Source organism: Mobula birostris, chromosome 10 (assembly GCF_030028105.1).
Source record: "Mobula birostris isolate sMobBir1 chromosome 10, sMobBir1.hap1, whole genome shotgun sequence".
NCBI lineage: Eukaryota > Metazoa > Chordata > Chondrichthyes > Myliobatiformes > Myliobatidae > Mobula > Mobula birostris.
Genome location: NC_092379.1, coordinates 69,225,733 through 69,252,960, shown reverse-complemented (window position 1 = coordinate 69,252,960; position 27,228 = coordinate 69,225,733). Strand labels below are relative to the sequence as shown.

The 27,228-nt window shown below is 41.9% G+C and overlaps 2 protein-coding genes across 7 annotated transcripts in view; both read left to right on the top strand.

Annotated features, from left to right (window-relative positions):
- Positions 1–27,228, top strand: part of LOC140204100 (interferon-inducible GTPase 5-like) — a 628,716-nt gene that overhangs the window by 442,331 nt on the left and 159,157 nt on the right. The window lies entirely within an intron of this gene.
- On the top strand, positions 2,238–26,347 carry LOC140204101 (interferon-inducible GTPase 5-like). 3 transcript variants are annotated; one of them, XM_072270450.1, is made up of 3 exons: positions 2,238–2,267; positions 22,016–22,136; positions 24,188–26,347. In XM_072270450.1, the coding sequence occupies exons 2-3, from the start codon at positions 22,117–22,119 to the stop codon at positions 25,386–25,388; spliced, it is 1,221 nt and encodes a 406-aa protein (XP_072126551.1). In that variant the 5' UTR covers positions 2,238–2,267; positions 22,016–22,116; the 3' UTR covers positions 25,389–26,347. The 3 variants fall into 3 exon arrangements, with proteins under 3 accessions (XP_072126551.1, XP_072126550.1, XP_072126552.1); XM_072270449.1 differs by lacking the exons at positions 2,238–2,267; positions 22,016–22,136 and adding an exon at positions 3,471–3,515; XM_072270451.1 differs by lacking the exon at positions 2,238–2,267 and having other exon boundaries at positions 21,974–22,136.

Here is a 27,228-nt window from a genome sequence, read left to right as displayed (position 1 = left end):
CTTCCTTTTACTTCTTTTAGATCATATAAACAAATGAATAACCCAATAGTTAAACATACTTTACGTATATGGTTTCAATTCCGAAGATTTTTTGGGTTTAATCAATTCATTCTAGCAAGTCCCATTATATCAAATTTTCTTTTTCAACCTTCCATGATGGATCAAGCTTACTTTGATTGGAAAACCAAAGGTATAATATCTTTTCGCGATTTATTCTTGGATAACTGTTTTATGTCTTTTGATCAACTCTCTAATAAATATAACTTACCCAGATCTCACTTTTTTAGATATTTACAGATTAGAAACTTTTTAATTACTGTCTGTCCTAATTTTCCACACCCATATCCAATGGACACTTTGGAAAAAATCTTAGACTTAAATCTTTCTCAGAAAGGTGTAATAGCAATTGTATATAATATAATTATGATGTTATGTCCTGATGCCTCTAATAAAATTAAAGCTGACTGGGAAAGAGAACTTGAGATTAATATACTGACTGAAAAATGGGAAAAAATTCTTCAGTTGGTGAATTCATCCTCTGTATGTGCTAAGCATAGGTTGATACAGTTTAAAGTAGTTCACAGGGCTCATATGTCCAAAGATAAACTATCTCGTTATTACTCTTATATTAATCCAATATGTGACAGATGCCAGTCTGAGATTGCTTCTCTAACTCACATGTTTTGGTCATGTCCCTTGTTGGAGAAATATTGGAAAGATATTTTTGATATTATTTCAACGGTCCTAAATATAGACTTACAACTTCATCCAATTACTGCTATCTTTGGACTACCAATGATAGACTCAAATAATTTAACCTCTTCATCACGAAGGATGATTGCATTTCTTACTTTAATAGCTAGAAGGTCCATTTTGTTGAATTGGAAAGAGATCAACCCTCCTACAGTATTTCATTGGTTTTCACAAACTATGGTGTGTCTGAATTTGGAGAAAATTAGAAGTGCAGTTTATGACCCTTCTATTAAGTTTGAAAAAAATTGGAGGCCATTTATTCAGCATTTTCATTTGATGTAATTTGATCATTTCCAAACTTGTTTTATTTCTCTGTACTGTTGTTGGAGGGGAATGGAATCGTCGACGCTGAGGTTTTCTTCTTTTCCATTTTTAAGTTGTTAGTTTTGCCCAAGTCTTTTAGTTTAGTTTAGTGAAGGCGTGGGCACAGAGACAGTTCCCAACTCAAGGTAGCGGCAAATGGCCAGACCTACCTAGCGAAAGCATGGACACAAAGATAGTTCCAAACAACGAAAGACAGTTCCTTATCTAGACACAGCAAGGCTCCAGTCTTGCTCCGACACTAGAAACTGACAGCGATACAAATGAGGACGCCAGCGAGGTTGCAAGTAAAGGCTTCTGGCATAGGTTGCAGGCAAAGGCTTCTGGCATAGGTTGCAGGCAAGGCTACAGGAGGAAGGTGAAGGGAACAGTTCAGGAAATGAAGCTGAACCCAGGAGCTATTTATGTAGCCAACCCAAAATGAGAATCAGGTGCCTCAATTAGAGCACCCAACAGAATAAGAGAAAACCGGAAAACCTGGAATGAGGAACCATGGACTGGACCGTGAACCGGAATGTGGATCTCACGAACGGGACAATGACACACCAGCTCTGAACTGACTGTATAGTTTCACTTTCAAGGACCCCAGAACTTAGGCTCACGGTATTATTTTGTATATACACAACTTGTCTTCCTTTGCACATAACTTGTTTGTCCATCTCTGTGTATGTACAGTACGTTTCCATATATTCAATTGTATGGGTTTATTTTCCTGTAAATCATTGCAAAAACTTATCTCAAGGTAGTGCAGTATATGGTAATACAGTATTTGATCATAAGTTTTACTTTGACTTTGTTATTCCTTCTGGAACAGTGGGATAGTTCACAGGACTGTAAAACTGTCGCAGCTATTTTGTCACGTTGATACGGATAAGGAGTCGATTCTTGCCCTTTCAAGCCTGGGCTTCACTCTTATGTAGTTCCCAGCATTTCTCTCTCTGCAGCAGTGTGTCCTGCCATAGCCTGTCGGCACACTTCGCCTCTCTTTCGCTGTTTACAGAGTTTACAGAGGGATCTATGCGGGGTCGAGTGAATGCGAAACTAAAACTTTCACATCAGCAAAGTGATTCCCCAAAACTAATGAAAATAAAATCAAGATAGAGAGTTTCCGAGTATTGGAATTGGTGCAAAGTTCAGAGAAGCCGGAAGTTTTGTACTCAGCACGGGATTTTGGGCGATACAGATCAAAACGAGTAAGATAAACAAGTTACTAATCCACTTACATTCGCTCAGTCCGTCTGAGCGCAGAATGAGACAACACGATCTTGTCACCACAAGACCGTCGAATACTGGGTGATAGTAAATCAAATCAAACCTCAGGGTTCGCGAGAAGTGTGTTGCGACCGAGCCAAGAAGCATTCCGTTTTTCTAAGGTCGCCCTGGCATTGAAGGTGGTGCGCATCCGTGAGAGAGAGAGAGAGGACGATATTTTGTGGGTGCTAGCATTTTAAACATTTATTTCATAGGTAAGTTTGAACGGCATTAGATACAGGGAACCGTTGTCCCATAACGGAGACCTGTGAATTCAAAGCGCACAGGTTGAAGGGTAAGATGTTGGGAGGAAATCAAATCCTCTAGAGTTAGACCAACCTTCCTCTAGCATTATTTTTGTTAGCACAATTTGTCTTCTTTAGCACAAAGCTTGTCTATCCATCTTTGTATATGTAGAGTATGTTTCCATAAATTCAACTGGATGTCTTTGTTTTCCTGTAAATTACTGCAAAAACTTATCACAAAGTAGTGCAGTATATGGTAACAAAGACATACTTTTATGTCAAGTTTTACTTTGATTTCGTTGTGCCTTCTGGAACAGTAGGATAGTTCACAGGGCTGTGAAACTGTCGCCGCTCAGTTCTCACGTTGATACTGACCACCCGAGCCCGGGCTTCTCTGTTGTGTAGTTCCCAGCATTTCTCTCTCTGGAGCAGAGTGTCCACCCATAGTCTGTCGGCACGCTTGACATCTCTTTCGCTGTTTACAGAGTTTACAGAGGGGTCTGTGTGGGGTGGAGTAAATGTGAAACTAAACTTGCACATCAGGAATGATGTTGCCCGAAATTAATGAAAATAAAATCAAGGTGGAGTGTTTGCGCGCATTGTATAAAGCAACATTCAGAGAAGCCAGAAGTTTTGCACTCAATACGGGAACTTGTGCAAAACAGGTCGAAGCGATTAAGATAAACATGTTACCGTTCGTGCTTCCATTCGCTTTCTCAGTCCGTCTGATTATTTTCAATGCTGGATCAGACACAAGCCTGCTGAACACTGGGTAAAAGTAGATTAACTCAAGCCTGCGGGTTTGCGGGGAGCGTGTTGACGGCCGAGCCAAGAAGCCTCCCGCGTTTGTAAGTGCGCCCTAGTTTTTGGAGGTGATGCGCATCCGTGAGCGAGAGGACGACATTGTATGGGCGCTAGAATTTTAAATATTTATTTCATAAAAAGGTGAGGGCATATTTGAACGATATTAGATGCGGGCAGACGTTGCCCCATAACGGAAACCTGTGAAGTAAAAGGCCACGGATTGAAGGGTGAGATGTTTAGAGGGATTCGGAGGAAAACAAATCCTCTGCATCAGTCCTGTTCAACATTTTGCCCTGGATGTAATAATCTACGGCTCACAGTACGTTAGCGTGATCAGTAAGTTTTAGATATAATAATCTAAAATAATTGTCAATACTTTTTTTAGGAGAGAATTATATCTTTAGCCAATTCTCCTGGGGGAGCGGGGGGGGGGGGGGACAGGTAGTTTCGCTTAGCTGGCCTTTCTTTCCCTTCTCTCCCTTTCATAAATTTTAAAAACTCAGAAGGCAAACATAATAAATTTCTGTTAAATAACTGGTTTAAGCCAAAATGCGACAATTTTTCTAAACGTAGTCTCGGTTGGTTTAATTTAAATATCGGTTGTAAACTGATTTTACTTAATGGTATTTACAACATGAAAATTTATTGACAACGTTGAATAGTAAAGTGACTAAAAACCTTAAGACAAAGAAATATCAATAAAAATGTAACGAAAGACACAATTTTTTGCAAGATTTTGAGAAAACATTTTCTTGCTAAGTAGCATGATCAGGCTCACATATAGGCCTAGCATGTGAAACCGATGACATTCACTGGCCTACACTGCGGAAAGTGGAGGGCGTTGCCCGGGCTGACTGCCTGCCCCTTTGCCGAGGATAGGTTCGTTCTCAGCTGTCCTTGGGGCGGTCACAATGGATACAGTGGGGGACTTTCGGGAGCGGTGTACTCCCCTCCCCCGGAGTATTGACTGATTTACAGACGGTAGTTACCATACTTTATTGAGTGTACTCACTGTCTTGTAAATATTGAATGCCTGTACCTTGCGTATCTATTGTAAATAAATGTTTACAGTTTTGGAAAAAAAAACACCTGTGCTTACAGTTTGCCGCAGACCTGGCACAATTGAATCGGACAACTCGGATCACCAATTTATGTAAAGCTTATTGATAAGTAGCTTTCATTGTTGGACGGATTTTATTGTGCCTGTTGTTGCACTCCGGCAGTAAAGTGACTCAGCAGATTGTAATTCTTCAGCATTAACCTAGTGATAGTTGTCCTCTGCCATCTCACACCCCCTCTTCAAAAGTCGCCACATTCGACCGTGTTTAGAACAAAAAAATTCTCTCCAATTGTCTATGGCACCGTTCGAGTTTGTTCGCTGCCATAAATCAGTCGGCGGTACGTAAGGGGAAATTGTAGAAGATAATTTGAGAGGGAAAGGCTGACGTCACAGCCTAATATCGGGCAATCCACTCAATACTCGAAAAACGCACTTCATGCTCCTCATCAGCCCACCGTCATCCCCTGCATGCAATACTGCACTCACCAATTATCAATGGCCTCTCCTATCTCGCGTCACAAACCGAGAATGGACCCAACCAAATAAAAACGGTCCTACTGCGCACTGCCTATTGGGTTCAGAGACCTCTGACAAGATTGCCCACTGGGGTGCTCGGTCTTTGCGCTCCACTGCGAGCTCTGGCGTCGCAGGAAGTTCAAAAGCCGATATTTATTTCTTTAATCTCGTACTCTCACGGAACCCTGGTTGAGAATCCCTGCTCTAGTCAAGAGTAGCTGAAATGGGGGACGCACTCTCTGAAGAGTATTGGAGGCAGAGATTCGCAGAACAATCAAAATAACTATCTGAAGGAGGACCTGCAAAGAGCTGATAAGACCATGATAGAATTCTCAGCCTCAATCTGCTGCCTTTTCTTAGTATCACTTCATGTCCTGGCCAATCAAGAATCTATCAACCTCTGTCTTAAATATACATAAAGAGTTGCCTTCCACAGCTGCCTGTGGCAAAGAATTGCACCGGTTCACCACTCTCTGGTTAAAGAAATTCCTCCTTATCTCCATTCTAAAAGGACACCCCTATGTACTGTGGCTGTATCTTAAACACTCCAACAAGAAGAATCATCCTCTCCTCATCTACTCTATCAAGTGCTTTATCCATTCAATATGTTTCAATGAGGTCACCCCTCATTTTTCTGATTTCCTGTGAATCCAGGCCCAGAGCCATCAAACACTCTTCATATGACAAACCTTTCCATCCTGAAATCATTTTCATGAACCCCCTTTGAACCCCCTCCATTTTCAGCACATCCTTTCTAAGATAAGGGGCCCAAAACTGTTCACAATCATCCAAGTGAGGCCTCACCAGTGCTTTATCAATCTCAACTTTACCTCCTTGCTTTTATGTTCGAGTCCTCTTGAAATGAATGCTAACATTTCATTTGCCTTCCTCACCACAGACTCAATCTGCAAATTAATCTTCAGGGAATCACGCACAAGGACTCTCTAGTCATTTTGCTCCTCAACTTTTTGTATTTTCTCTCCATTTAGAAAATAGTTACCCTTTTGTTTCTTCCACTAAAGTGCATGACCATACACTTCCTGACAGTGTGTTCCATCTGCCACTTATTTGCCCATTCTAGTAAGCTGTCCAAGTCGTTCTGTAGTCTTTCCACTTCCTCAAAACTACTTGCCCTTCCATCTACCTTCATATCATCTGCAAAACTTTGCAACAAAACCATCAAATCCATCATCCTAATCATTGACATGGAACGTAAAAAGAAGCGGTCCCAACAGACTCCTGTGGAGCACCACTATCCAGCAGCAACAAACCAGAAAAGGCTCTCTTTATTCCCTCTCTTTGCTTCCTGCCAATCAGCCACTGCTTGCTTTTCTGATGCTGGAATCTTTCATGTAACACCATGGGCTCATAACTATTTAAACAGCTTCATGTGTGGCACCTTGTCAAAGGTCTTCTGAAAATCCAAGTACACAACATCAGCCAACTCTCCTTTGTCTCTCCTTCTTGTTACTTCTTCAAAGAATTCCAGCAGATCTGTTGGGCAAGATATTCCCTTGAGGGAACCATGCTGACTACAACCTATTTTAGCATGTTCTCCAAGTATCCTGGGATCTCATCCTTAATAATTAACTCCAACATCTACCCAACCTGTGAGGTCAGACTAACTGACCTATAGTTTCCTTTTTTTCTACCTCTCTCGCTTCTTGAACAGTTTTGTGACATTAGCAAATTTCCAGTATTCTGGAGCCATTCCAGGATCTGATGATTCTTGAAAGATCATTACTATGGCCACCATGATCTCTTCAGACACTTCTTTCAGAACTCTGGGGTGTATACCATCTGGTCCAGGTGACTTATTTACCTTCAGACCTTTCATTTTCCTGAGAACCTTCTCTCCAGTTACAGTAACTCCACACATTTCGTGATGCCTGACATATGGAACTTCCACCATACTACTGGTGTCTTCCATCATGAAGACTGCTGCAAAATACTTATTCACCATTTCATTGTCCCGCATTACTATCTCTCCAGCATTGTTTTACAGCAGTCCGAGATCCACTCTCACCTCTTTTACACCTTATATATCTGGAGAAACTTTTCTTATCCTCTTTAATATTATTGTCTAACTTACTTTTGTATCCCATCTTTACCTTCTAATGGCCTTTTTAGTTGTCTGCTCTTGGTTTTTAAAAGCTTCCCAATCCTCTAACTTCCAACTAATATTTGCTCTACTACATGCCGTCTCTTTCACTTTTATGCTTGCATTGACGTCTCTTGTTAGCCATGATGTGTCATATTTGCTTTAGAGTACTTCTTCCTCTTTGGTATGTGCTTTGCAAATTGCTTCCAGAAATTGCAGACATTGCTACTCTGCTGTTTATCCCTGCCAGTGTTCTTTTCCAGTCAATTCTATCCAACTTCTCTCTCATGTCTCTGTAATTCTCTTTACGCCACTGTAATACTGATACATCTGACTTTAGCTCTCCTTCTCAAATTTCAGGGTGAATTCGATCATATTATATAATCACTTTCTTCTAAAGGTTCTTTTACCTTAAGATCTCGAATCAATTCTGGTTCATTGCAGGACACCCAGGCCAAAATAGCTGATCCTCTAGTGGGCTCAACCATGAGCTGCTCTTAAAAGCCATCTTGTAGGCACTCAAGAAATCCACCCTCTTGGAGTCCAGCATCAACCTGATTTTCCCAATTTACCTGCATATTGAAATACCCCATGACTATCATAATATTGCCCTTTTGGCATGCATTTTCTGTCTCCTGTTTTAAGTTGTAGGCCACATCCTTACTACTGTTTTGGGGTCTGTCTATAATGCCCATCAGGGTCTTTCTACCCTTGCAGTTCCTTAGCTCTATCCACAATGATTCAACACCTTCTGGCGCTATGTCACCTCTTTCTAATTATTTGTTTTCATTTTTTACCAACAGCAATGCCGCCCACCCTGACACCCTCCCCCACCCCCCACCTTCCTGACTGTCCTTTCAAAACAATGTGTATCCTTGGACATTAAGTTTCCAGCTGTAATCTTCTTTCAGCCATGATTCATTGATGCCTGCAGCATTATACCTGCCAATCTGTAACTGTGCTGCAATTTCATATACTGCACACATACAAATACAACACCTTCAGTCCTATATTCACCCTTTTTTCTATTTTGTCCACCTTTTACATTGCAACTCATCCTGTTGCCTGCAATTTTGTCTCATTCAACAGCCTCTCCTCACTACACATTCCCTCTGTTTGTAAACCAGCTCACTCATCTTCAGCACCATTATCCGCCTTTCCTACAATGCATCTCATATTGAAATATATGCAGTTCAGGACACTAATCGCACCATGCGTAACCTTTTGCTTCCTAAATTTGTCTGAGTTCTTACCAACATCTGTCTCCACAACCTCTCCACTAACTGTTCCAGCACTCTGGTTCCCATCCCACTGCTTCTCCAGTTTAAACCCCACCGTGCAACACTACCAAACATTACCTCTAGGATATTAGTCCCCCTCCAGTTCATGTGTATGCTGTCCCTTCTGTACAAATCCCACCTTCCCCGTAAGAGAGCCTAATGATCCACAAATCTTATGCCCTCCCTCCTACATCAACTCGTTTGCCATGTTTTAAACTGTATAATCTTCCTAGTTCTAGCCTCACTAGTACGTGGCACTGGTAGCAATCCTGAGATCAAAAAACCCCAGGGATTCCACCCTTTAACTTAGCACTTACTCTTTGAACTCCCTGTGCAGAACCTCATCACTCATCCTACCCAGTTCATTGGTACCTACAGTATATGGACCATAACATCTGGTTGTTCACCCGTCCACGTAAGAATGCTGAGGACTTGATCCGAGATATCCCGAACTCTGGCACCCAGGAGGCAACATACCATTCTGGAATCTCATTCTCGCTTACAGACCACCCTGCCTGTACTTCTAACTAGTGAATCTCCTATCATCCCAGCATACATCTTCCCCCGGCTTCCCTTCTGAGTCACAGAGGCAGACTCCATGCCAGAGACCCAACTGCTGTGACTTTCCTCTGCTATGTCATTCCCCAAACAATATGCAGTGATATTCATATTGTTGAGGGAGATAGCCTCTGGCTCTTTAATTCCTTCCCCCTTGCAGACTATCTCCCAGTTTTCTGTGTCTTGCACCTTGGGTGTAACTATCTCTCTATATGTCCTATCTATCACCCTGTCAGTCTCCGAAATGATGTGGAGTTCAACCAGTTCCAGCTCCAACTCCATAAACATGGTTTGTTAGAATTTGTAGCTGAATGTATTTCTCACAGTTGTAGTCGTCAGGGACCTGGGCATCTCCCTTCCTTCCCACATCCTTAAGAGATGCATTCCACTATTGTGCCTATCATCCATACTGTCCTAGCTGAGCAGATATATTGAAAAGAACAAAATAACTTGAGCTTTTGTTCCTCAGCTTTCTCTTTTTTTTAAATTTTTATTTTTGTTGAAGGAATGACACAATACAGAATATATAATGGATTACATTTTCCTCCATCTTGCTTTAGTATCGTACCCCCAAAACAAACCTCCCCCCCCACCCGCCCTCTCCGAACATAACATGGCAGCTAATATATCTACAACACAACAATTCACAAGTACAAGTACGGACATTTCACAACCGTACCCCTACACTACTTCAATACGACAGCACATACACATCTGCAACATGTCAGATGATCCAAAATACACTCATATTTACAATTCATCAACCACCCTGTGAGGTAAATTATAAGCGTGTTAAATTGGAGGCAACTTCCTAAGTACAATCAAATGCCCTCAACTAGTAGGTAATTCCTTAAGACTCCCAAAATATGATAAGAAAGGTCCCCATTTCGAATAGAACTTTTTCACAGACCCCCTCAAAGTGAATTTAATCTTTTCTAATTTCAGAAAAAACATTACATCTTCTAACCAAGCAGCAGCAGTTGGGGGAGTGGCAGATTTCCAAACCAGCAAAATTCTCCTACGGGCCAATAGCGATGTAAATGCAATGATATCCGACTGGCTTGCATTTAAACCCAAATCATCATCTGCCACACCAAATACAGCTATAAGCGGGTAAGGTCTCAGTGTCACCCCCAAAACCTCACTGATAATTTTAAAAACCAGTGCCCAATAGTCATCAAGCCGAGGGCATGACCAAAATGCATGTACTAAACCAGCCGGAGAGAAGGAACACCTGTCACAGCCAGCGTCTGTCCCAGGGTATATGTCTGCAAGTCTGGCTTTACTTAAATGTACCCTGTGTAAAACTTTGAATTGTATGAGCCCCAGTCTAGCACATGATGATGAGAAATGAACCCTATTCAATACTTCAGTCCTGACGAAGGGTCTCGGCCTGAAACGTCGACTGCACCTCTTCCTACAGATGCTGCTTGGCCTGCTGCGTTCACCAGCAACTTTGATCTGTGTTGCTCAATACTTCAGAGCTGACCGACAGATTAGTCGTATATGGTAACCTATCAAAACTCTGATAATAACTTTATTTTGAAGTTTGAACTTTGAACACAGCAAATTACAGCTCTTGCTGAAAGTTTCTTCTTACAGTTGTCAATCAAGTGAAGGAGGAAAGAAGCTGTGATTTTCTTGCTGATCATTTCTGGAATACAGATACTGTGGATTCTGGTTAATTGGGCCAGTGGTTAATCAGGTCAGCCAGTTATTTGGGATAATGCTTAAAGAACAAATCCTCATAGAGGAAACTGTCAGGATTCCCTTCCTTTACTTGGGACACTATGCTGCTTAACTGGGGAAGGAGATTGTTGTTGAACAAGTTAACTAGCTTTAGTTCCACACATGTATGTGGCTGTTGGATGCTACACCTTGCTTAGACTAAACAGTTTTTCTGTCCAATATTTTTATTAATTTATATATATAACAATACAGAGTACAGGGAAAAAATATATGTCAGTACATTCAACTAAATCGCATATAAAGACTCCTTAAACACGAGAAAATCTGTAGATGCTGGAATTTCAAGCAACACACATAAAAGTTGCCGGTGAACACAGGAGGCCAAGCAGCATCTCTAAGAAGAGGTACAGTCAACATTTCGGGCCAAGACCCTTTGTCAGGACTAACTGAAAGAAGATTTAGTAAGAGATTTGAAAGTGGGAGGAGGAGGGGGAGATCCAAAATGATAGGAGAAGACAGGAGGCGGAGGGATGGAGCCAAGAGCTGGACAGTTGCTTGGCAAAAGGGATATGAGAGGATCATGGGACAGGAGGCCCAGGGAGAAAGAAAAGGGGGAGGGGGGGAAAAGCCCAGAGGATGGGCAAGGGGTATAGTGAGGGGGAAAGAGGGAGAAAAAGAAGAGAGAGTAAAAGAATGTGTGTATATAAATAAATAACGGATGGGGTACAAGGGGGAGGTGGAGCATTAGCGGAAGTTTGAGAAGTCAATGTTCATGCCATCAGGCTGGAGGCTACCCAGAGGGAATATAAGGTGCTGTTCCTCCAACCTGAGTGTGGCTTCATCTTGACAGTAGAGGAGGCTGTGGATAGGCATATCAGAATGGGAATGGGACGTGGAATTAAAATGTGTGGCCACTCGAAGATCCTGCTTTCTCTGGCGGACAGAGCGTAGGTGTTCAGCGAAACGATCTCCCAGTCTGCGTCAGGTCTCGCCAATATTTTCAAAGACTCGGACATGTCCAAAACATATGAATGAGTGAAGCTTCTCTACTATTGCATTTATCACAATACGGAGATATATCTAAATAAAAATGAAACAACCTATCCTTAGTCATATGGGCCCTATGGACCACTTTAAATTATAGGAGAGAGTGGCGGGCACATACTGATGAAGTGTTGACCAATTTGAATATTTGATTCCAAGTTTCCAAGGCAAGGAAGCAAAAAGGAAATTATAGACCTGTTAGCTTGACATTGGTGGTTGGGAAGTTGTTGGAGTCGATTGTCAAGGATGAGCTTACAGAGTACCTGGAGGCATATGACAAGATAGGCAGAACTCAGCATGGATTCCTTAAAGGAAAATCCTGCCTGACAAACCTATTACAATTTTTTCAGGAAATTACAAGTCGGCTAGACAAGGGAGATGCAGTGGATGTTGTATATTTGGATTTTCTGAAGGCCTTTGACAAGGTGCCACACATGAGGCTACTTAACAAGATAAGAGCCCATGGAATTACGGGAAAGTTACATATGTGGATAGAGCGTTGGCTGATTGGCAGGAAACAGAGAGTGGGAATAAAGGGATCCTATTCTGGTTGGCTGCCGGTTACCAGTGGTGTTCCACGGGGGTCCGTGTTGGGGCCGCTTCTTTTACATTGTACATCAACAATTTGGATTATGGAATAGAAGGCTTTGTGGCTAAGTTTGCTGACGATACGAAAATAGGTGGAGGGGCTGGTAGTGCTGAGGAAAAGGAGAGTCTGCAGAGAGATTTGGATAGATTGGAAGAATGGGCAAAGAAGTGGCCAATGAAATACAATGTTGGAAAGTGTATGGTTATGCACTTTGGCAGAAGATATAAACGGGCAGACTATTATTTAAATGGGGATAAAATTCAAAGTGCTGAGAGGCAACGGGACTTGGGAGTCCTCGTACAGGATACCCTTAAAGTTAACCTCCAGGTTGAGTCGGTGGTGAAGAAGGCAAATGCAATGTTGGCATTCATTTCTAGAGGAATAGAGTATAGGAGCAGGGATGTGATGTTGAGGCTCTATAAGGCACTGGTGAGACCTCACTTGGAGTACTGTGGGCAGTTTTGGTCTCCTTATTTAAGAAAGGATGTGCTGATGTTGGAGAGGGTACAGAGAAGATTCACTAGAATGATTCCAGGAATGAGAGGGTTAACATATGAGGAACGTTTGTCCGCTCTTGGACTGTATTCCTTGGAGTTTGGAAGAATGAGGGGAGATCTCATAGAAACATTTCGAATGTTGAAAGGCATGGACAGAGTGGATGTGGCAAAGTTGTTTCCCATGATGGGGGAGTCTAGTACGAGAGGGCATGACTTAAGGATTGAAGGGTGCCCATTCAGAACAGAAATCCGAAGAAATTTTTTTTAGTCAGAGGGTGGTGAATCTATGGAATTTGTTGCCACGGGCAGCAGTGGAGGCCAAGTCATTGGGTATATTTAAGGCAGAGATTGATAGGTATCTGAGTAGCCAGGGCATCACAGGTTATGGTGAGAAGGCAGGGGAGTGGGGCTAAATGGGAGAATGGATCAGCTCATGATAAAATGGCGGAGCAGACTTGATGAGCCGAATGGTCGACTTCTGCTCCTTTGTCTTTTGGTCTTATGGTCTTATGGTCTTTCCTCAGAAATTGAAGTCAGTAAATCTTGTTCCCAAAGATTTTTAATTTTATCTAAAGGAACACTTCTCATTCCCAGCAGCATATTACAAATATTAGATATAGATCCATTATAAAAAAGTTTCATATTAAAGATTACATCTGGTAGATTCTTATCAGGACTTTTAGGAAAGTACTTATTTGAGACCGTAAAAAGTCTCTTATTTGTAAATATCGAAAAAAATGCATTTTGAGTAAACTATATTTAGTTAACAATTGTTCAAATGGAAAAAGACTTCCCTCTACAAACAAGTCTAAAAGCCAATTCAATCATCGAGGGTTTAAAACATAATTAGAAAAAATTCGACTCAAAAGAGAAAAATCTCAATAAGCCGAAATATTTTCAGAATTGTATCCAAATCCTCATAGTGTGTTTACCTACCAGATTATCAGTTAACTTACTCAAAGACAAAGGAAGTGAGAATCCAAGAAGAGAAGTAATAGAGAATTTATTAACAGAATTAGGTTCTGAAAAAACCCACATTGGGCAATCCTCATGATTTATACAATATAACCAAAATGTAAGATTTCTTACATTAACTGCCAATAATAAAATCTAAAGCACTGGTCACCAACCCGTCTATCCCGAACGACCAGTCGATCTTTGAGACTTTCCCAGTAGATCCTGAAAAAAATCAAAAATAAATACACAAATACTGTTGTAATGTGAGCATTATAAAAATAAGTAATACTAATTAGGATAATGGTAATATAGCAATACTTTCGCTACTGAAAGCCATTTGTAAAGAGAGATTGTTTCTGGATTGCGGGGTTTTAGTTCCGTTCTTTCTGCCCAGTGCACATGTGTATAGCTCCCCCGCCATGCACCGCGTTTTCAGCATAGCTTGTGCTGCATCAAAGTGACCAATTAGATTAGATAAGAGTACAGACTGTTGCAAACATCAATATACGGCACTCGCCTGTGATATCCTGATAGCATGGCGGAGGCTCCACGAAAGAAGGTGAAAACATACAAATTCCATCCAGAATGGGAAGAGGAATTTCTATTTACCTTGGTGAAAGACAAGTGTGTATGTATGTTGTGCCACCAAACACAAGCACTGTCTAAAAGAGGGAATCTGGAGCGGCATCACAACACCAACCACCAGAAATTTAAAGGGTACACCTACCCCTGCAAAGAGTGCAATTCATGCCAGGAAAGTTGAGAAGCTGAAATCGGGGTTGAGGCCCAGTAATAATTTTTCACAAAACATGCTGCTCAAAATAAGGCTGCTGTTGAAGCATCATTTCGTGCAAGTCACCTTTTGGCTAAACACAAGAAGCCATTTACAGATGGTGATTTATTCAAGGAAGCAATGGCCATTACTGCAGAGACTGTTTTTAATGACTTTAAAAACAAAAACGACATCACAACCGCAATACAAAATATACCGCTTGGCCCTGCAACAGTGACAAGAAGGGTAGAGTCACTGTCAGAGGACATGGATTGACTTGTCACTCTGTGAATATTTTTCACTACTGTTCGGTGAATCCCTGGATGTAATGCAAATAGCTCAGCTTGTTGTATTTGTCTGAATGGCTTTCCAGGATTTTACAACAAAAGAGGACTTCCTCACTCTTTTGCAATTAAAGGAGAGAACGAGGGGTGAGGATATTTACAATGAGTTTAAAAATTGTCCGTGAAAATGACATCCCCATGCATAAACGGGTGGCAATTACTACTGATGGGGCCCCAGCAATGCACGGTGTGCCCATTGGTTTTATAGCACTAAAAGTCAGTGCCTACTTCGGGTCAACTTATCTATATGAAATTGCATCTTCACAGATGAAAATTATTAAATCTAAGTACAAGAGCTGTCTTACTGGCAGATACCTCACAGACTGTCTCAGACTGGCTGTCTGTAGTTATGAGCCAAATTTCAGGGAACTAGCAGAAAGTATTCAGCCCCAGTCATCACACTAAGTGCAACAGTCAATTTTTATTCATTTATTTTTCATGTTGAAATAAAATTAATAATGAAACTTAGAATTAAAGACGTTAAGTATTGTAATATTCTTAAAGAAAGACAGCTATAGTCTGTTTGATACGCTAGTTACAGTGTTTTCTTGTTTGAATTAATTTGAAAGTTTGACAAAAGTATTTTGTGTAAATTTAAATACAATTAGCCCAAATAAAAGGCCTCAAATTGGAAGTACAATCTAAGCTGTTTTTTTCTCTGAACGATTTAGTAAGTAGATCCTGCCTTTCACTGAGATCGAGGTAGGGGATCTTGGACTTAAAAAGTTTGGTGACCACTAATCTAAAGTTTGGTAAGGCTAATCCTCCATTCTTTTAATCTTTCCGAAGATGAATTTTATTTAATCTAGAACGCTTATTCTTCTATATATAAGAAGATATAACAGAGTCAAGAGAATCAAAAAAGGATTTAGGAATGAAAACCGGCAATGCCCGAAAAAGATATATACATTTAGGTAATATATTCATTTTGATAGAGTTAATTTGACCAATTAACAATAATGAAAGAGGCAACTAATTTGACAGTATTCTTTTCACATGATTCAATAGAGTAAGGGAATTTTCTTTAAATAGACACTTATAATTTTTAGTGATTGTTACACCTAAATAGGTAAATTGGTTTCTTACAATTTTAAAAGGAAAATTAGAATTTATTGGTATCAAATTGTTCAAAGGGAAAAGTTCACTTTTATGTAGGTTTAATTTATAACCTGAAAACTGGCTAAAACAGGAGAGTAAAGAAAGCATATGGGGTAATGAAGTCTCAACATTAGAAATAAATAGCAGCAAATCATCAGCATACAACAAGACTTTATGAATCGTGTCTCTCATTAAAATACCGGTAGTATCATTAGATTCTCCAAAAGCAAAGGCTAAAGGTTCGAAGGCCAGATCAAAAAGCAAAGGATTCAACAGACAACTTTGTCTAGTGCTACATTGAAGCTTAAATGGTTTGGAGTTATGAAAATTAGTGATAACCCTAGCAGAAAGGGATAAATAAAGTAATTTAATCCATTGAATGAAAATAAAGGGTTTTTAAATAGCATCAGTGTGTGTGTGTTTGTGTTCAAAAGCAGTGATTTTTGTCACGGATAGTTGTTGAGAAATAAGCAGTAAGACAATTCTGAACTGTTTTGATAACTGTGGTTGCAAGCATTCAGGCTTGGAGATGGCAGGAGTGAAACCAAAACCATTTCACTGCTTTAACAATTTAGGCACTATGAAGAATTTGAAAATATCAACAATTATCTTGAATGTTACAATGAAAATGAAGGCTCGAAAGATGCAATCGTTACGAGCATTGCATGAATGCAGTCCATTATCTGTACTGGATGTCTGCAATGATTTTGTTCTTTGTATACACTTTTAAGAATTCCCCTGTTGATAACCATTTGGAAGTCATACACAGTTTTATAGTACTGTAGTACTTTTGGTGGAGTTCAAATTTGTTCTGTTTTTCATTTAAGTACATAATTGGTTACTCAGTTTCTCTTTTTTATTCCGTTTTAACTATTTACATGAAACTTCGGCTAATTGGGTCAAAATGCAGTAGTCCTGATGTGTTCCAATTAACCAGAGTCCATTGTATTTCCTAAATACCCTAGGGAACTGTTATAGTATGTACCCTAGCAGGCTTGCTCTGGGGTTTAGATACTCCGATTCTCCAGAGTATCGATAAGTGGCATGGTCCCTTTAAAGATTCTGGCCCACTCAGAGAATTGGTGGCCATGTTATGATGCCAAGATTTGGATATTTAAAGGGCACCTGAATTCAGATTCGGAGCTCAGTTGATCAGCTGAACTTTGGTTCAGATTGCAATTGTGTTTAGGATTTCTGTTCTTTTGTGTTCTCATCTAGTCGCATCAGATTCTCATGTGGCATCAAGACAAGAACTCTGTTCTTGTCTCAGTCTCGAAATTATGTCTCAGTTCCAGTCTTGGATACTCCAGCATTTGGGTCCTTACCATCCTTGCCTAGGCCTCCCATCACAAATACTGACCCAATTACCTCATGCCTATAGATTGACTTGGTCGTGCTCCACACAGGCGCAACTTGTTTTATTAGGATGAAATTACCGGAGAGACAGAGTCACTGGTAGATACAAAGCAGCTTCTTTATTCGACACAAGGTACAGCAGGTATCTACGTACCGAGACGCTTTCCGCAGAAAGGTCTTTCACATATTGGGTCATTCTATCCCTGTAAGCCCCAGGCTCCCCACAACCCGTAATTACCCCATAGGGGAGCCGCATTGCTCGCCCCATCAATAATTCGTAGGGGCTGAGACCCAAAGTGCGATTTGGGGTTGCACGCAATCTTATCAAGATTCCTGGTAATACATCCACCCATGTCTTTCCTGTTTCAGCTATAGCTTTGGCTAATGCATTCTTGATTGTCTGGTTCATCCTTTCTACCATCCCTGAACTCTGGGGGTGGAGGGTACGTGGAACCGTTGTCGAATCCCTCGCAGTTGGCACATTTCCTTCATCACTTTCCCCGTGAAATGTGCTCCCTGATCTGAATCCACCCGAACTGGGGTTCCCCACCTTAGGAGGATTTTCTGAACTAGGATCCATGCAGCGGTGTGGGCAGTACAGTGCCTTGTTGGGAAAGTCTCTACCCACCGGGTGAAGGGGTCCACGATTACTCGACAGTAACTTTTCCCCCTGCTTTTTGGCAGGGGCCCTGTGAAGTCTGTCTGGATGTTTTCCCAGGGTCCCCTCGGCCGAGGCTGATTTGCCAGCTGTAGCTTTCTGCCCTTACCAGGGTTATACTGGGCACAAGTGATACAACGGCGGCAGAATTTCTCAACATTCCCATGTGTCCAGCACCCACCTGGTCCCTTCTTCGCTGGGACAGTGAATTGATGTGAATGTTGTGCAAACAGCAGCAAATATCCCAACTTTTGATAAAGAAAGGAACATTCATTGATCTGTGGGCCCAGACCACGGCTCTGAAGGATTCCTGTCCTGGGGATGGTGGGATAATCCTGCAACAACCAAAGCGAGATTCCATTTTTAAGGTTAAATACAAATCATCATACCCACTGACTTCAGTTTACCTGGCCTCTTGGTCAAATTCTGTGTTCATGCCGAGGGCAGTCATTCTCACAATGGCTCTGGAAATCACCTTGGACTTTGTCTTTGGACCTGAGTTGTTCAGGCAAACTTCAGTAGACTCACTGGGATGCAGGTGATTGGAAATATAAAGGCAGAATTTGACAGAATGTGGCATCAAGGGGAAAATATCATAGAGAATATTGGTGTGGTTGTTGGAGGTCAGCCCAGGATATCACTGTGGAAATTGTTCAGTGTATTGTCTTCGTGCAAACCATTTTCAACTGCTTCCGTAATACCTTCCTTCCACTGAGGTGAGATGTTTGCTGATGATTATACGGAGTTCATTTTGTTTCAGATATTATCATCAGCAGTTCTCATCAAGTGCCTGCAGCGAGGCCAAAGCAATGTTTAATCAAAGGAAAAAAGTGTCCAGTAATATCAGTACAACTGAAATGACAGGGATGACTGTCACCATCGAGGGAAGACCCAAACATCAATATTTCTCACACAGTGTCATTGTCACTGTGAACTCTCCTCTTGGTGTGTACCCGTGATTCTATAAATATATTAGTACTTTGGCTAAAAGAGCAGGTGAAAAGCATTGGATAATTCCTGACATCCAAAGACTTTCAATCACCATATGTTTCAGTGAAGAACAAAGGGTGAACAAGCTCAGTGTTGATGGTGATCTGGTGGTTGAATCATGACTATTATGCAAGCTGGCTGTTTTCACCATACTTCAATCCACTGAGTTATATCCCCCTGCTGCTATGATGTGACCTGAACTCATTTTACTCTGAATCATCAGTCCATGCCTCTTCATTCCTCATCCAGTTACAGAATCTCTGTTTATTATTGTCACTTGAGAAAATGCTCTGTCATCACTACATGCTGTCCAAATTCTCAGTCCCACTCTGACATGTTCACATTTCCCACAGCAGGTGTCAGTTTCATCAGCCTTATTTCTTTCAAAGGTTTCAAAGGTACATTCAATGTCAGAGAACTGTGTACAGTATACATTCTGAAATTCTTTTTCTTGGCAACCATCCACAAAAACAGAGGAGTGCCCCAAAGAATGAATGACAGTTAAATGTTGGAACCCCAAAACAACCCCCAGCTCCCCCCTCCCACGTGTAAGCAGCAAAGCAATGATCCCACCCCCCACCAGCAAAAAAAAGCATCTGCACCCCGCCCAAACACTCAAGCATGCAGCAAAGCATCAATGAAGACACAGAATTGCAACGGCCCAAACACAACACATTCACTCCATAATCCAACATACCACAGACTCTCTCTCTCCCTGATAAGGGAAAAATAGGTGTCTCTGTTTCACAGCGAGAGGGGACACAGAACAAACAACTCACTGATTTACGATGTTAAAAGTCAGTTGCGTTGGTTTTTCCCAGCTCTGTGCCCAAAGACCTTGGGTCTCTGCGCACACAGCCCGAGATCTTCAATCTCCCATGACACACCGATTTCCTGCAGAGGCACTGACCGCAAGTTCACACTCCTCCAGAGCCACAGAATCCCGAAACTCCGAAGGCAAGCTAATCTTCTAGGCTGCATCCTTGGTATATCGAATAACAGCGTGCAGCAAAGCATCAATAAAGACACAGACTTACAGCACCCCAAGCACTACTCATTCACTGGGTAATCTGACATACCACAGGCTCTCTCTTTCCCTGTGTTAAACAATAGAGTGTGATAAATAACTTTACAAACAGACAAAGATTCCCAAAATCAGGGAAGCTCTGGAAGACTTGAGAGCATCATCTCACATATGGTGTGCTTGGAATCTCTTGGTAGTGAGAATATGTTTATAATTTAATCACACTGTACTCTCAAATTTTGAACTGCATTTATTTTCATAGTGCTGGTCTCTGTCATTGCCAACGCTGACGTAAAACCTGTGCGGGAGGAGTTTTATGGTGGAAAATCCATTGCACTGGGGCAGTTCCATTCTCTCAGCATCAAAAGTCTTGATCTAGTAGTACAAAAAATTGTCACAACGTTCTCACTGCAGTGGATAGCCATGACGCCGTCTGTGCCTTGTCATGTGCCCTTCGCTCTCCACGAAGCATTGCAGAACTGCCTTCTTCACTGTTGGATCTTGTAGTTGATCTCATCCGCCCAGACTGCCGGATCTGGCTTCACATGCTGGGGCGAGCATATTCCTATCTCACCGGGGTCGGAGGTTACCGGCTACCCTCACCTGGTTTAACCTGTCTGTCGAAGCGGTGTACCGGGGTGTGGCCACTGTTGCATGCAAACAGTTACTTGGAGCCACAGGTGAGAGCTGGGTGGCAGGTGGGGTCCGATGGTGGATGAGCTGCCCTGGGCAGAGCACGACAAGCCCATCACCAGAGGTACTACCCCTCCCTGGACACCCGATACACCCCAAAGTATGTTTGTAGTGTACAACCCTGACATTTGTCTTCCCCACATGCAGTCACAAAACAAAGGACTATGAAACCAACCCATTCAAACCAAAAAAGACAAAGTATCGAACTCCCTCCGAGGCCACGGTCAAAAACAAATCATGCAAATGATAACAGAAAAACGAATAAAAGCACAGAATATTAAAAACAGAAAATGAAAAGGCATATTTCAGGAGAGTTCAGCTCAGTGTTCAAATCTGCCAGTCGACCTGACTTGATTGTAGTGGCAATGTCACAGATGCATCTTCACCCCACAGAGGCAACAAGTTCCTGTGAACCTTGGAGTTTGAGTAGGAGACACCATCTATTCAAAGTGATTATCACAGACTACTGTGTGGCATTTTGGAGATGATGGTTGATTTACAGATTCCATGTTGCAGAGTGCACTACGGACAACATTCTTCCTTATTTTCATTCACACTCAGCTCTGAGCATCCAGTGTTCCACCACATCCTTTCCTGAAACCTTGAGGAGAAAACACAACTCACTTGATATTCTCCTCTGTCAGGTTGACTAAAGTAATGAGAGAAATACAGTTCTGTATTTTCTGTTTAACTACAAAAAAAAATTGGGCAAACATTGATTTTTCCCAGCTTTCTTATGATGTAGCACTGGTTGGGCTGCATCTGGAGGATTCCATTCATTTGTAGTTGCCCTATTATAGGAAGGATCTGGAGGCTTTGGAGAAGGTGAGGAACAGGTTTACCAGGATGTTTCCTAGATTAGAGGACATGTGCTGTGAGGAAAGTTTGGACAAACCGGAGTTGTTTTCTCTGTAGTGTTGAGGGATGGGGGTGGTGGAAGGGGTAGTGTTGGAGGTTGCAGGGATGTGGGAAATGTGTTGGAAGTGTAGAAAATAATGAGAGACCTGGAAGGAGTTATTTTCCCAGAAATATCAAACACTAGAAAGTAAAGATGAGGTGAGAGGGCATCTTTAAAGGTAATGTTTTACACAGAGACTGGTAGTGCCTGGTGTTCTCTGCCACAGATGGTGATGGGAGGAGAAACAACAGGAGCATTTAAGAGACATTCAGACAGACACGTGAACATGCAGGGAATGCAGAGATATGTATCTTGTGCAGGTCGATGGGATGAGTTTATTTTGTCATCATGGTCAGCAGGAACAGTATGAGCCAAGGACCCTCTTTCTATGCTCTATTGTTCTATTCACTGGTTTCGTGCATTATTCTCCAGTGATTAAAGGTGATTTGCTGATCAGCCTTAAATAATCTTGATAGAAAAATAACCATCAGTCTCTCCTTTTACTTCCTTCATGGAGATAACCTACACAAAGACACAGAGGAGACCCGAGTCTCCCTGTTTGGTGCTGGGATTACTGGATTGTCACACAGGCCATGCTGTGAGAAACAGCCATCAAGAATGGGAAGTACAAGCTCCAGGTAGGTCAGAACATGCCACACTGTGTGTCTCTTCAATGAACCCTACCTCAGCAACTCCTGCCAGTGCACTGCACACTGAGTGCTCAGCATTCTCACTGGTGCATGGGATCTGCTTTGTTGATCAGCTGCCATCCTGATAAATCTGATCCCATTGTGGGGTTGGATCTGGAATTCCTGAGTGTAGACCCAGTGACCATGTTGAGCAATGATATCAGTGTATGATGGAGGGGAAGCTGTAGGTGATGGTGTTCCCTTCCATTAAAGCCCTTGTCACAGAACACAGAATATCTGGGCATGGGAACAGGCCCTTCAGCTCATGATCTGATGCTGCACCATTTAAGCTAACGATGCCTCACTAAACCAATTACTCTTCCCGCACATGCTCCATATCTCTCCATTCTCTGCAATTGCATGTGCTCGTTAAAGAACTACTTAAACTCCTTGATCATATCTATTGCCACCAGCGCTCCTTTCACATTAACATTTTTCAACAGATCCAACATCACCTTTTCCTTTATCTCAAAATGCCCCGGCATATTAGCATGCTCCACATCGTTCTCATTGTTCCACATGACTTTCCCCTTGTTGAATCAATACACAAAACCCTGTAGGATCTCAGTAGGTCAGGCACAGATGCTGCATGATCTGCTGAATTTGCCCAGTATTTTGTCTGGTACTCATTAGGACTTCTCCACATCCTCCACCACCAAGTGTATGTTTAATCCTTTATTGTTCAGTTGTCCTACCCTACCCCAGTTTATTCTATTACATTTGATGTATGTATAGAATGCCCTGGGATTCCCTTTAATCTAACGTGCCAAGGATTTTTCATTGCCCTCCTGGCTCATCTCATTCCCTTTTTGAGTTCTTCTCTGGCTTCTTTACATCCGTCAAGGACTCTGCTCGATTATTTTAACTTCCTAAACTGTACATATAACTCCTTTCCCCTCTTGACTGAATTAATAACCTCTTTCCAATGCTCCCCTAATTTGCTACACTTGTCCTTCCATCTGTCCAGAGCATATCAGTTCCATATTCTCAGAAGTTGGCCATTAAACACCCAACAAAGAACAGATTTGCCCAACCACAACTATTCCTGATTAACCCTGCCTGATTGCTGCTTGAAACTCTGAGAATTTCATGCTTTCCTGTAATATCTACACTTACTCAAAGCTATCAGAATTTAAGGTATTGTAATCACTCTTTCCTCTTATTTCTCCCCACTTAATGGTCAGTCAGCTGACCAGTCACATTTCTCAATAACAGGTCTGGAGTGGCCCTTGCTCTAGGTGGACTATCCACATATCACTTTAAGAAACTGTTTTTGATAAACCTGACAAATTCTAACAAATTCTCTCTCACATACACATCAAGTTTCCAACTTTCCCACCCCCACCTGTATGACAAGCAATTTACAAGGGCACTTTAACCTAACAACTAACACAGTGTGGCAGGATCACCCGTGGGAAATTGACTCGGTCACAGGAGAACATGCAGACTCCACACAGACAGCACCAGAGACCAGGAGTGAAGCCAGGTCCCTGGTGGTGTCAGTCCGCTGCACCACTTGCAGTACAGAGCCACTGCACCTCCCTGGGTCACTTTGTTACAGCAGGCATGAATTTGTTTATTTTTCATTATGAAATGAATTGAATCTTGTATATCAGCAAACCTCTGATATCTGACCTTGTAGAGAAAGGGAGGTCATTTATGATGGAGTTGATACTGGTTGAACTGACAGCTATCACGTAAGGACTTCTGCATTGATATCATGAGGTTGTATGTATAGATTTCCAACACTCAGAGCTCTAGAGAGCCAGGTTGCAGACTGACCTCTGGGGTTATCCACATGAAATTTACAAGCATTGTTTGTGGTCCTGTAGGTTTGCCTGTTTGTTGCAATTATCACCCATGTCGGAACGAGCTGCTGATTTTTGAGTTAATTGGTCACTACAAGTTGTCCCAAATGAGATGGATGACAAGAGAATGGGGATCTGAAGAAATGGAAGTTTTTAATAATTAGAAATGATAATGATCATGTTTCTTTTTAGTCAACAGGTGGCTGAGGCTGAAAATGCCACATTCTTCACAAAGGAAGAGCTCAGCAAACTGAAGTCTGAGTTTGAAATAGGTGGGGTGGAAAAGGTTAAATGTCTGATAAAGCAGAAAATATCAGAACTGGATAAGACAGAGCTTAACATTGCAGTGACGGGAGAAACAGGTGCAGGAAAATCTACCTTCATCAATGCCATGAGAGGACTTCGGAACAGTGATGATGGAGCTGCTAGAGTTGGGCTCACTGAAACTACAATGGAGCCAGCTGGATTTCCACATCCCAATTTCTCCAATGTCCGTTACTGGGACCTGCCAGGGATCGGGTCCACAGAATTTCCTGCTGATAAATATCTCAAGCAAATGAAATTTGAAAAATATAATTTCTTCATCATAATATCAGGTTTTTGTTTCAAAGAATATGAAACAAAACTTGCGAAAGTGATTAAACGGCTCGGAAAAAAATTCTATTTTGTCCGCACTAAGATTGATGCTGATTTTTATTCAATGCAAAAAGAGGGAAAGGAAATTAATGAGGAAAAAGAACTGGAATATATTCAGAATAGCTGCTGCAAGAATTTGAGAGAAGCGGGATTTCAAACCCCGTCTGTGTTCCTGATATCCAGTTTTGAACAGGATCGATATGATTTCAATCGGTTAAATAAAGCACTTGAAGATGAACTGCCAATTATAATGAAAAGTATCTTTGTGCTGGCCTATCCAAATCGAAGTGTAGAGATTATTCAAAAGAAAAAGAAAATGCTGCAGGAACGTATCTGGATGTTGGCAACGCTTTCGGGAGCTGTGGGAGCAGTTCCCATTCCTGGTCTCTCTTTTGCTTGTGATATCAGCATATTGATTGGGGCAATAACCCATTTCCGTGAATGTCTGTGTCTGGATAATGCTTCTCTTCAAAGACTGGCCAACATCACAGATAAACCTGTGGAAGAGCTTAAGGCCATAGTTAAAGCTCCCCTGCTGGGGAAAATAAATGTAGATACATTTATAAGGTTAGGTTGGAGTACTACAATTTTTGCCCTTTCAGCTATGGAAGTTGGTCTTTTCTCTATCCCTGTCATTGGTTCCATTTTTGGAGCAGGATCATCATTTCTCATGACCTACAAAATGCTGACTGTTGCACTGAAGGACCTTACAGAGAACGCATATAAGGTGATGAAGTTTGCATTTGACATCAATTAACTGGTCAGTACCAACATCTATACAGTGAGCTAATGGTTTGCTGTGGTTAAAATATTTAAGAGGCCTGCCTCTAAACACTGCCGTAATTCCACATGGAACCTTTCCCCTTCGTTGCTTTCCTTTCTGAAATATTGCTTATCCATTTCTGAGAAAGACTTGTGCCTGACCGAGGAGTGTGACTCCGTTAAAGACATGAAACAGGTGGACATAAATGACATGTGATTTTAATTTGAAGAGGAGTCGAGTAGTTATCTCCAGGTGTCTGAATGATGCTCACCTGTCAATCAATAGCCCAGTGTCAGACTGTTTGGACATTATAAGGTCACCGTGTATGCAATATCGCTGTGTACAAACTAGTGGCTTTGTACAAGTACTAGTACTAGTGGCTTGAGCATTTGCCTCAAATGCTTCTTTTTCCTCAGGACACTGAAGAAAGTTGGTCGACCTGAACAGATGCCGGTGACCTTTTACCGCTGCACCATAGAGAGCATCTTCACATACTGCATCTCTGTGTGGTATCTCAGTTGTACAGCAGCTGATAGGAAAGCACTTCAGCGGGTCGTCTCTAGCGCACAGAAGATCACCGGGACACAGCTCCCAGCCCTGGAGGACACCTGCAGCTCACGCTGCCTAAGGAAAGCTACAAGCATCTGTAAGGACAATACACACCCATGCAATCATCTGTTTGAACTTCTTCCATCTGGCAGACATTATAAGATTTTCTATGCCACACTTCTAGACTGAAAAATAGCTTTTTTCCCAGAGCTATAAATGCTGTGAACTAATCGATCAAGCATCATCCATAAATTGTTATATTGCTACTTTTAATACTGGTTTTATGACTGTTATCAATTACAGGTTATATGAAATAGTGCATGAATGTCATACGTCATCACTTCACCACGTCATAAGTGCATGCCTCAATAATTGTAAAGATGAAGAGTACACGTTTGTCCCAGTCTCCCCGTGTTTTTCTTTTCATTAGTTTTATGATTTGGAGTTACAAGACATAATACTGTTGTTCCTCCAAACTGCGTGGGGCCTCATCATGGCACTAGAGGAGGCCATGGACAGGCATTTCAGAACGGGAATGGAAAATTGAATTGAAATAGGTGGTAATGGTAAACACCATCTTCAGTGATAAACAGAGAGAAGGTCCTCGATGAAGCAGTTCCCATTCTACATGAGGTCTCTCCGATATACAAGAGGCCACACTGTGAGCACTGGATACAGTCGATGACACCGACAGACTCGCAGGTGAAGTGTTGTGTCACCTGGAAGGACTGATCCTCCCTGAACGGTGATGAGGGAGGAGGTGTAGGGGCAGGTTTAGCATGCCCGTTTGCAGGGATAAGTTTCAGCAGGGAGATCAGTGGAGAGGGATGAGTGGACAAGGAAGTCATGTAGAGACCAAACTCTATGGGTGTGGTGGGGTCTAGTGGATAGAAAGATGTGCTTAGTGGTAGGAACTCATGGGAAATGGCAAATGTTACAGACAATGATATGCTCGATACAGAGGCTTGTGGGGTGATAGGTAAGGACAAGGGAAACCTAATGGGAAAAGCTGCAGTATAGTCAAAATAGCTGAGAGAGTCACTAGGTTGATAACATATATCTGCAGATTGAATGTCTCCAGAGATGGAGACAGAGAAATCGAGGAGGAAAGAGGTGTCAAGGAAGGACCGAGTGAATTTGACAGCGGGGTGGAAGCTGTAACCAACGTTGCTGAAACAGATGAGCTCAGCACGGGTGCAGGAAGCAGCACCAGTGCAGTCATCGATGGAGCACAGGAAGAGTTGGAGAGCAATACCAGTGCAGGCTTGCAGCCAGGGAAATGTCA